Below are 12129 nucleotides of genomic sequence, written 5' to 3' on the forward strand. Positions count from 1 at the left end.
TGTTGATCAAAAATAAAGTAAGGATTATGGATTTTGCCTCTCTTCCTGTGCTATTCTTTCACAGGATCTGCTTTCCATTCCCTCTCTACCAGCTGCACGGCTTTTTCTAGCCCCTTACAACCCTACATATTTTCTAAATCTTTTCCCACAATTCTTCCCTCAACCAATTATTCCTTACAGGTAGGTCAATAATATGTTTTTAAAGCAAAAGTATTTATTTATGAGAATGGAGTCTCGCTGTCACGCGGGCTGGACTGCAGTGGTGCGATCTTGGCCTACTGTGACCTCCACCTCCTGGGTTCAAGCAATTCTCCTGCCTCGGCCTCCCAAGTAGCTGGGACTACAGGCGTGTGCCACCATGCCTGGCTAATTTTTCTATTTTTAGTAGAGACAGGGTTTCGCCATGTTGGCCAGGCTGGTCTTGAACTCCTGACCTCAGGTGATCCACCCGCCTCAGTTGGGATTACAAGCTTGAGTCACCATGCCCAGTCTTCATTATTTATTTTTACATTCACTAATTAGATAGTCATGTAATCTACTTTCTTTTTCTTTTTTTTGAGAGGGAGTCTTGCTCTGTTGCCCAGGCTGGAGTGCAGTGGCATGATCTCGGCTCACTGCAAGCTCCTCCTTCTGGGTTCACACCATTCTCTTGCCTAAGCCTCCTGAGTAGCTGGGACTACAGGCGGCCACCACCACGCCCAGCTAATTTTTTGTATTTTTAGAAGAGATGGGGTTTCACCGTGTTAGCCAGGATGGTCTCGATCTCCTGACCTCGTGATCTGCCCACCTTGGCCTCCCACAGTGCTGGGATTACAGGCATGAGCCACCGTGCCTGGCCCTGTAATCTATTTTCAAAACATGCTTAAAAGGTATTAAAATGACCCCTAGCGATGATTTAGAAGCTCTCTGTATTAGTGAGGTGACTGGGAAAATAGTTACGGTTTAAGAAAAATCTTTCCATAATTCTTGGGCTTATGAAAGTAGCTTTTACTTCCTGTCTTCAGTAAACAAGTGCAAATTTCTTTTTTTTTTTTTTTTTTTTTTGAGACGGAGTCTTGCTGTGTCACCCAGGTTGGAGTGCAGTGGCCAGATCTCAGCTCACTACAAGCTCCATCTCCCAGGTTTACGCCATTCTCCTGCCTCAGCCTCCTGAGTAGCTGGGACTACAGGAGCCCGCCATCTCACCCAGCTAGTTTTTTGTATTTTTTAGTAGAGACAGGGTTTCACTGTGTTAGCCAGGATGGTCTTGATCTCCTAACCTCATGACCCACCCGTCTCGGCCTCCCAAAGTGCTGGGATTACAGGTTTAAGCCACCGCGCCCAGCCAACAAGTGCAAATTTCTATAGTAGTTTCCATTACTCCTTTACAAGAGTTCATGTGAATGCCTTATATCTAAGAAATTCCACGCAAGCCCTTGAATCTGACTAGGCATATTCAAAGGTGACATTTCAAGGCAAGACTTGAGTTGAAGCCATAAAGTTAGCTGCAAATCCCTTGAAATGAACTTTTCTTAGCACAGTACTGGAACAGCTATGGTGGATACTCAATAAGAATGTAATGAACATACAAATGAAAAGTGGATCCAAATTTAGAAAGAAACATGACAATCTGTCAAGGTACAGAAAAGATGCTCACTTAGTTACAAATTATATGAGAGGAAGGTGGCAAGCACAGTTTAAACTATTCTTGGTAAGTTTTTAAAAAGGAAATAATTCCCAATATTTTGAAAGTTTTAAATTATAGTATACTGAATATTTTTACTATTTTTTCATTCATCTAAACATTAATAACTGACAGCAAGAAGAGCCTTTTTTTTTTTTAACATTTTGACAAGATTTGTAAATGTCAAAAAACAATTATAATTATTCCCAATAATTAAAATTACTGAGTATTCACATCTTATGCAATCTTGTTTTTTTTTTTTTTGGAGACAGAGTCTCACTCTGTTGCCCAGGCTGGAGCACAGTGGCACAGTCTCGGCTCACTGCAACCTCCGCTCCTGGGTTCAAGCAATTCTCTTGCCTCACTCTTGTCTCAATCTCCCAAGTAGCTGGGACTATAGGGGCACACTGCCATGCTTGGCTAATTTTTTGTATTTTAGTAGGGACTGGTTTCCACTGTGTTGCCCGGGCTGGTCTTGAACTCCTGAGCTCAGGCAATCTGCCTGCCTCAGCTTCCCAAAGTGCTAGGATTACAGGTGTAAGCCACTGCGCCAGGCTTTTTTTTTTTTGAGATAGAGTCTTGCTCTGTACTCAAGTTGGAGTACAGTGGCACCATCACTGCTCACTGCGAATTCCATCCCCTGGGTTCAAGCAATTCTCCTGCCTTAGCCACCTGAGCAGTTGGGATTACACGTGTGTACCAACATGCCTGGCTAATTTTTGTATTTTTAGTAGAGACGGGGTTTCACCATTTAGCCAGGCTAGTCTCGAACTCCTGACCTCAGATGATCCACCTGCCTCGGCCTCCCAAAGTGCTGGGATTACAGGCGTGAGCCACTATGCCTGACCTTATGCCCTTACGCAATCTTTTTTTTTTTGGGATGGAGTCTCACTTTGTCACCCAGGCTGGAGGGCAATGGTGTGATCTCAGCTCACTGCAACCTCCGCCTCCCAGGTTCAAGTGATTCTCTGCCTCAGCCTCCCGAATAGCTGGGATTACAGGCACCCGCCAACCATGCCCGGCTAATTTTTGTATTTTTAGTAGAGATGTGGTTTCTCCATCTTGGCCAGGCTGGTCTTGAACTCCTGACCTCATGATCCACCTGCCTCGGCCTCCCAAAGTGCTGGGATTACAGGTGTGAGTCACTGCGCCCGGCTTTTTTTTTTTTTTTTTTTTTTTTTTTTGAGACAGAGTCTTGCTCCATCCCCCAGGTTGGGGTCCAGTGGTGCGATCTTGGCTCACTGCAACCTCCTGGGTTCAAGTGATTCTCCTGCCTCAGCCTCCTGAGTAGCTGGGATTACAGGCGCCTGCCACCACATCCAGCTAATTTTTGTGTTTTTGGTAGAGATGGGGTTACACCATGTTGGCCAGGCTGATCTCGAACTCCTGACCTCAGGTGATCTGCCCGCCTCGGCCTCACAAAGTGCTGGGATTACAGGTGTGAGCCATTGCGCCTGGCCTGCAGTCATTTTTACGATCCTGCATTTTATATAAAGCAAAGACTGCAGACAGACAGACAAACACACATACACAATCACACAGAGTCCAAAAATGGATGTACCATACTATGTAACCTGAATACTTGTTCATCTAAGATTTGTTAATGGATACTATGTGGTCAGGAGATTTTAACTGATTTTTTAAAACCCAAGAACTATGTAATCCACAAGATGCACACATTAGCCCACTACATCACAAAAGAAAATAAGGAAGAATGAACTAAAATATTTCCATTGGTGAGTTTCAAAATGAACTATTTTAAGAGTATAAATAACTAGTTTATTAGATGAACTTTTAAGCATTCCAGAGATAATACAAATTTTATTTTGCTTTAAATGTTTTTCTACAGAGACATACACAGGCAAAAGAAGAATATCAATTTGTGAAATTTGGAAAAGTAGGTATGTAGCTTAGTGATATGATTTGGCTGCGTCCCCACCCAAATCTCATCTTGTCGTTCCCATAATTCTGTGTCATGGGAGGGATCAGGTGGGAGGTCATTGAATCATGGGGGTGGGTCTTTCCCATGCTGTTCTCCTGATAGTGAATAAGTCTCACGAGATCTGATGGTTTTATCAAGGGGAGTTCCCCTGCACAAGCTCTCTTGCCTGCCACCATGTAAGAGGTGCCTTTGCTCTTCCTTTGCCTTCTACCATGATTGTGAGGTCTCCCCAGTCATGTGGAACTGTGAGTAAATCAAACCTCTTTCCTTTACAAATTACCTAGCTTTGGGTATGTCTTTATTAGCAGCATGAGAACAGACTAATACACTTATCTTTTTTTTTTCCCTTTCTTCTTTTTCTTTTTTTTTGGGACATGAGAGAGGTCTCACTATTTTGCCCAGGCTGGGTTCAAACACAATCCTCAATCCTCCTGCCTCAGCCTCCTGAGTAGCTAGGACTACAGAAAGATGCCATCATGCCTGATTTGAGCTTATTTAAATAGTTCTCCATTAGCATTCAGGAAAGATTACATACATTTATTAAATAAATTACATTTAAAATTATATTAATATAGTATATACTATAGTATATAATATATATATTATAGTATATAATGTAGTGTACAATGAGCTACACAGGGGTGCTGGCACAAGCATCAAGCTCCTTTTTGAATCCTGCTGAAAAAATTAGATTTCATAATAATATACTCACAAGACTTAAAATTTTCTCTGAAAAAAAAAACAAATACCCTTTGTAACTTTTTCATTCCTTTACCAATGTTGAACCTACCTCTTCGAAGACTCCCACTGTCAGTTCGAACTTCCTTGACTCTTGGGTGCATTAGAGGAGACATTGGCATCATGGGAAGATGTCCCTGTACATTTCCTCCATTTCCTGTTTCAAAGTTATTTGGGAATATAACCTGTAGAAAACAAAAACCCTTGGGTTTACATATAGATAAACTTGCTGATTGAAACTTATTAAAAATGTTTTCTTTTCTTTTCTTTTTTTGAGATAAAGTCTCACTCTGTTGCCCAGGTTGGAGTGCAGTGGCACGATTTCGGCTCATGGCAACCTCCACCTCTCGCGTTCAAGTAATTCTCCTGCCTCAGCTTCCTGAGTAGCTAGGACTACAGGTGCATGCCATCACATCCGGCTAATTTTTGTATTTTTAGTAGAGACAAGGTTTCACCATGTTGGCCAGGCTGATCTCAAACTCCTGACCTCAGATGGTCCACCCACCTCAGCCTCCCAAAGTGCTGGGATTACAGGCGCGAGTCACTGTGCCTGGCTGAAGAAGTGTTTTCTTAACTTTTATTTTTTACTATTTTATTTCTCTTTCTCACTTCTTCACAAAATACAACTTGGATAAAGTGCTCAATTCTTAATGTTAACAAACTTATGGAAAGAGTTCATTTCATTTAACCTTATAATTTATATAGGTAAGTTACCAACCACAAGAACTAAACCTATGAGGTAGGCAGTATCATTCTCCATTTAGGGATGAGAAAATTGAGGATATGAATGTGAAATTTGCCCAAGATCATACAACTAGTAAGTTATAAGAGCAATGGCTTCAATACTAATCCTTCTTCGAGTTCACAGCTTTTTTGAACTTGAAGGAGTTTGAAGTTCTTCAATGGAAATAAGTGATGAACACTGAAGAGTGGCCCAGTAAGTTACTGTCTGCTGCAAAAGACCAAAGTATGGAAGAGAGATTTCAAGAAACCATCTTCTTTTCAATTCCTTCTGGCCTTGGACAGTTCTAGTTGTTTGGGATTAGGGAAAAATTCAAGAAGACTAATGAAGTACATAAGGAGACAAAACAAAGAAGAATCAAAAGACAGGAGTTACGAAAGAATAACAGAAGTAGAGAAAAAAAACACAACACCTCAATTTCTCACATGATACTATTAAAAATGTAATTTGTGCACAACTCTGGGCACACATTTTTAATTTTTATTTATTTATCCATTTAATTTTTTTTTGAGACAGAGTCTTGCTCTGTTGTCCAGGCTGGAGTGCAACAGCACCATCTCAGCTCACTGCAACCTCCGCCTCCCGGGTTCAAGCAATTCTCCTGCCTCAGCCTCCCAAGCAGCTGGGATTATAGGTGTGTGCCACCACGCCAGGCTAATTTTTTAGTATTTTTAGTAGAGACAGGGTTTCACCATGTTGGCCAGCCGGCCAACCTGGTCTCGAACTCCTGACCTCAGGCAATCCACCAGCCTTGGCCTCCCAAAGTGCTGGGATTACAGTCATGAGCCACTGTGGCCGGCCTCTGTTTTTTTTTTTTTAATTCTAAATGCCACTAATGAAAAGTGTTCAATCTTTACACAGACATTTGAAAAATTTTAAATAAGTTTAACAGTTTCCTAGACATGATACCAAAAAGCACAAGCAAAATAAAAAAATATCTGAATTGGACACCATCAAAATTAAAAATTTTTGCATTTCAAAGACACCATCAAGAAAGTGAAAAGACAGGCCAGGCACAGTGGCTCATACCTGTAATCCCAGCACTTTGGGAGACTATCCTGGCTAACACGGTGAAACCCCTTCTCTACTAAAAATACAAAGAAATTAGCAGGGTGTGGTTGTGGGTGCCTATAGTCCCAGTTACTCGGGAGGCTGAGGCAGAGAATTGCTTGAACCGGGAGGCAGACGTTGCAGTGAGTCAAGATTGCGCCACTGCACTCCAGCCTGGGTGACAGAGCAAGACTCCGTCTCGAAAAAAGAAAAGTAGAAAGAAAAAAAAATTAGCCGGGTGTGGGTGTGGTGATATGTGCCTGTGGTCTCAGCTACTTGAGAGGCAGAAGGGCCGTTTGGGCCGAGGAAGTTGAGGGTGCAGTCAGTGCACACCAGCCTGGGCAACAGAGGGAAACCCCACCTTAAAAAAAGAGGAAATGAAATACTGATACATTCTACAACATGGATGAACCTTAAAAACATTATGCTAAGCGACAACCAGTCAAAAGGAACTACATTTTTATGATTCCATTTATATGAAATGTCTAGAACAGGCAAATTTATGGAGACAGAAAGTAGATTAGCAGTTACTTAGAGCTAGGGAGAAGATATGGGGGTAGGGAAGTGATAGCTAAAGGATGTATGTTTCTTTTTGAAGTGATGAATATATTCTAAAATTGTGGTTATGGCTGCACATATCTATTTATATACTAAAACCACTGAATTGTACACTTAAAATAATGGGTGAACTGTATGGCATAGGAATTATCTCTCAATAAAGCTGTTTTTTTTTTTTTTTTTTTTTTTTTTTTTAATGATAGGATTATCAGCCTTGCCCAGACTCACTTCTTCACAGGTAGGAACTTTGTTTGCAGAAACCTGGAGAGCCTCCCACAGTGCAGAATCGTGACTCCATGCTAAACTCTCCAAAATCTGTTCTTCAATGCTGTTCAGGTGTTTCACCATGTCCCTTGAGAGCCCTTCTTCTGAGCGGATCACCACCTCAATAACCTGCAGAGGAGAAAGGTGAGAAGGCAATGTGGTTTCAAGCAGTCAGTTCTAGTCTGGACTTGCATGTAGGACTAGCTGTGGCTTTCTTCTTCTTCTTTTTGAGACAGAGTTTCCCTCTGTTGCCCAGGCTGGAGAGCAGTGGTGCGATCTTGGCTAACTGCAACCTCTGCCTCAGGGGTTCAAGTGATTCTCCTGCCTCAGCCTCCCGAGTAGCTGGGATTACAGGCACCTGCCACCACACCTGGCAAATTTTTGTAGTTTTTAGTAGAGCTGAGGTTTCACCATGTTGGCGAGACTGGTCTAGAACTCCTGACCTCAGGTGATCTGCCCGCCTAGGCCTCCCGAGTAGCTGGGATTACAGGTGTGAGCCACTGCACCTGGCCACTGTGGCCTTATTCTGTGGCACAGAACCAAAATCATCTTTGAACCATAATTCTATGGCTTACTAACATCTTCTAATTTATAAAGGAGCTTTTAAGTTCTTTAAAGTATGTTCACATACATTTCTGTTTTTCACGTTTTATTTTATAAATGACAACCTGAGGCAATGATAGGTGAAAACTGGTCAACAGCCCAACAGTGGGAGAAGTCAGGTGTTAGGTTCCAAGTCTAGTTTTATTTTAAATGTATTGTTCCTTTCCAGACTATTTTTCTAACTCAGAATAACAGAATGAATGAACTATTTAAAGTGACTTTGCTTATATATACTATAATTCTATTTTAATAAGGGAAGTATCCAGAATAAAGTTTATATACACAAAATACTAATAATAGGAGTAATAATTAGATTATAATGTATGACTTTAATATTCACATTTATTTATTTATTTATTTTGAGACGGAGTCTTGCTCTGTTGCCCAGGCTGGAGTGCAATGGCACCATCTCGGCTCACTGCAATCTCTGCCTCCCAGGTTCAAGCGATTCTCCTGCCTCAGCCTCCCAGGTAGCTGGGACTATAGGCACGTGCCACGATGCCCGGCTAATTTTTTGTATTTTTAGTAGAGATGGGGTTTTGCCATATTAGCCAGGATGGTCTCAATCTCCTGATCTCATGATCTGCCCGCCTCGGCCTCCCAAAGTGCTGGGATTATAGGCGTGAGCCATTGCACCCGGCCCACATTTATGTTTATGATTTTCTTCAATCAGTACATATCATTTATGTCATTTAAAAAAACAAAGGAGGGCGACACAGTGACTCATGCCTGTAATCCTAGCACCTTGGGAGGCCACAGTGAGAGGACTGCTTGAGCCCAGGAGTTCGAGACCAGCCTGGGCAACATAGTGAAACCGAGTCTCTATATAAAAAAAAAAAAGGCATTTAGCTTCTTGAATAAAATAAGGATGTTACAAATAAAAACAAATTACTATGAGGTTGTTGACAAAACTAAACTTTTTCCTAATGGCAAAAGTTGAATATATACATTAACATTAAAGTAAGTGTATAGTAGAATCACTTCTCCCTAAGAAACCTAAAAATACTTTAATCACACTCAATAATTCACAGAGACAAGCTTTCCAATGACCTGCATTTTCTACAACTTTAATTCAGGCATACTTTAGGTATAAAAATTTAACTCTTCAAACCATCTTTTTTTTTTTTTTTTTTTTTGAGACGGAGTCTCGCTCTGTCGCCCAGGCTGGAGTGCAGTGGCCGGATCTCAGCTCACTGCAAGCTCCACCTCCCGGGTTCCCGCCATTCTCCTGCCTCAGCCTCCCGAGTAGCTGGGACTACAGGCGCCCGCCACCTCGCCTGGCTAGTTTTTTGTATTGTTAGTAGAGACAGGGTTTCACCGTGTTAGCTAGGATGGTCTCGATCTCCTGACCTCGTGATCCACCTGTCTCGGCCTCCCAAAGTGCTGGGATTACAGGCTTGAGCCACCGCGCCCGGCCTCAAACCAATTTTTCTATCACCAGTAGAAAAGTAGCCTAGATGACTAAATATTAACTAAATCATGCCTAGAAGCATAACAGTAGCATTAGTCTTAAATTTTGATACTATGTAACATTAAACGTTATTGACTGTGATGACTAAATGTTATTGAGGGTGATGATGTAGTTCAATAGCTATGACCTCTGTTTTATTTTGAAAAGATTAATAAAAATAGTTGTAGCAAGAAAAATAAAGGTAAGTAAGATTCATTCACACTGAATTAGCTCAAACTTGGGGAAGAAGCATAATTTATTATTATAGCTTTAATAGTTAAACCATTACCAAAATCAATTTTAGGTCTTTTTTCCTCTTGGTAGAAAGTGTTTTTTGTTCTTCACCATGCATTTGTTTAACAGGATTATAATTTTCATTCATAAATAGGGAAAATACGAAGTACTAGTTCCAGGTCATATTTTCAAGTCCGTGATAACAAAGGAACTGAAGCTATAAGACTGACTTAATTAACTGATACTCTCACCTTCTCTCTCTCTTTTTTTTTTGTTTGAAACAAGGTCTTTCTTACGTGCCCAGGCTGGAGTGTGGTGGCACCATCATAGCTCACTGTAACCTCAAACTCCTGGACTCAAGCCATCCTCCAGCCTCAGTTTTCCTAAGTGCTGGGATTATAGGTGTGAGCCATTGTATGTTCAACTGTCTCTTGTGTTCCTGGTTTCACCCAAAAGGAATATATATTACCTTTTTTTTTTTCTTGAGACAGAATTTTGCTCTTGTCGTTTAGGCTGGAGTGCAAGCCTCCACCTCCCAGGTTCAAGCAATTCTCCTGCCTCAGCCTCCCGAGCAGCTGAGATTACAGGTGCTTGCCACCATGCCCGGCTACTTTTTTTTGGTATTTTTAGTAGAGACGGAGTTTCACCATGTTGGCCAGGCTGGTCTCGAACTCCTAACCTCAGGTGATCTTCCCACCTTGGCCTTCCAAAGTGCTGGGATTACAGGCATGAGCCACTGTGCCCAGCCAGGAATATATATTTTCAGAACACATCTGGAAACATTTTCCAGATATCACAACAGGGTTTTTCTTCAGCACTAAGATAAATACAATGTTTCTATGAGAAACATTGTTTTCATCTCATAACAGAACTTTGTTTTCATCTCACCTTATAAAAGTAAAATGGTTGCAAGTTGAGAACTTCAATAATCCAAGGAAAACTACGAGGTGAGCTATAGGCAAAGAGCACAATTTCCAAACAACAAGCCATCAAGGAATGATGAAATATATCTTGCTCTAAAAGAACCTCGGGGAAGAGAAAGACCACAGTTTAATATTTTTCAGCAATTTCAGTCTTTGCCATTGTACAAATAAAACAATAGAAACAAGAAAAAATAACATGCAAATTATAGTATACTAGATGACTGGAGATACAAGTTTGAGTTCTCAAACTGGTAGTTTTCCTGTAATACCTAATCTTGCTCAGTGGTAAGTAATAAATTTAAATAAGGTGTACATAACAATCTGCTTTGAAATCTAAACAAATAATATAAGTCAGTATTCCCATCAACAGAAAAGCATTAGAATTCGTTGTTTTTTTCTTAATGACACTTAATTGTTTTGTCAACATAAGGATTTATTTATCAAAACAGAAATGAAAGGTAATATGCCACAGTTTAGACAAAAATGTTTAGAAAAAGAAATATTTCACTGAGAAAATAAAAGTCCTACTAAACATTACATTTAATATAAGTTTTCAGTTTTAAAAACGGTGTTTGTTGCCTTCTTTCTTTCAAATATCACCCCAGATTGGCTGAGCGTGGTGGCTCACCCCTGTAATCTCAGCACTTTGGGAGGCCAAGGCAGGTGGATTACTTCAGGTCAGGAGTTCAAGACCAGCTTGGCCATCATGGTGAAACCCCGTCTCTACTAAAAATACAAAAATTAGCTGGGTGTGGTGGCGCATGCCTGTAATCCCAGTTACTCCGGAGGCTGAGGCAGTGGAATCACTTAAACCTGGGAGGCAGAGGTTGCAGTGAGCCGAGATCACGCCACCGCATTCCAGACTGGGTAACAGAGCGAGACTCAGTCTCAGAAAAAAACAAAAAACAAAAACAAAAAAACCAAATATCACCCCAAATCAAGAGGATAAAAAACAAACTCCATCATCAGTTAAACTAGGAGTCATCTGTAACTGTAAACCACAATATATGAAGGATGACAAATTACTCAGCAGAAGAGATGATGGTCAAGCCTAAGGATCTGCAGCGAGACATTTAAAACAAATGAATCTGCTCTAAAAGACATAACAACTGAGGACACAGGCAGAATGGGTAGTAGGGGTGAAGCACTGGGTGGGTGATCTGAAAGTCTTAGGATCCTCAGGTCCCCACACAACCCCCACTCTATGGGATCAGATGACAGACCTTTATTCTGTCTCCACAGGAATCTACAGGATTATTCTCCAGAGAAATTTAACTGAAGACTCAGAGGTAGAGAACATCAGGCACAGAAAAGATTAAGGTTTTAGTCTTTAGAGACTCTGCAGACCATAAGACCAAATTTCCCTTCCTTCTTCTGATCCACAACACCAGCAGCTAGGCAAGATGTTTACAGCTATGTCTCTGGAGAAACTGAGATATTCCAGAAAAGTTTTATGGGCACCAGCAGATGAGATTCTCTAACACTATGTGATCATCTGAGGTCAATGGACTTTTTATTTCCACTCTTGAAATAAAAGAGCTTTGAAACAAACTTTTACTGCCTCACTCACACAGCTTTGAACACAAGTTTTTGCGTCTCATTCAAATTTAAGTGGACAACCAACAATTATCCGATATTTGAGGAAAACCTCTTAACTGAAAAACATAGGCCAAAACAAACAGAAAAGCGAGGTGCAGCAGCATGCACCTGTAGTCCCAGCTACTTGGGAAGCTGAGGCAGGAGGATCACTTGAACCCAGCAGTTGACACTAGCCTGAGGAACATAGCAAGACACCATTGTACTAAAAAAAAAAAAAAAAAAAAGCCAGGTGCAGTGGCTCACACCTGTAACCCCAGCACTTTGAAAAGCCGAGGCGGGTGGATTAGCTGAGGTCAGGAGTTCGAGACCAGCTTGGCCAACATGGTAAAACCCCATCTCTACCAAAAAATACAAAAATTTGCT

General features: G+C 41.1%; 1 protein-coding gene across 6 annotated transcripts in view; it reads right to left on the reverse strand.

The window, feature by feature from the left end:
- RBL1 (RB transcriptional corepressor like 1) overlaps positions 1–12129 on the reverse strand; it is a 92628-nt gene that overhangs the window by 35749 nt on the left and 44750 nt on the right. For 5 of the 6 annotated variants that reach the window (XM_030915684.1, XM_030915683.1, XM_030915687.1 and 2 more), the window contains 3 exons: positions 10133–10270; positions 6922–7086; positions 4396–4528 (listed from right to left, as the gene is read on the reverse strand). In XM_030915684.1, the coding sequence (XP_030771544.1) occupies positions 4396–4528; positions 6922–7086; positions 10133–10270 (436 nt within the window). The remainder of the gene's footprint in view (positions 1–4395; positions 4529–6921; positions 7087–10132; positions 10271–12129) is intronic. The other variant, XM_030915686.1, reaches the window with a different exon arrangement.

This window comes from Rhinopithecus roxellana, chromosome 13, assembly GCF_007565055.1.
Source record: "Rhinopithecus roxellana isolate Shanxi Qingling chromosome 13, ASM756505v1, whole genome shotgun sequence".
Classification (NCBI taxonomy): Eukaryota; Metazoa; Chordata; class Mammalia; order Primates; family Cercopithecidae; genus Rhinopithecus; species Rhinopithecus roxellana.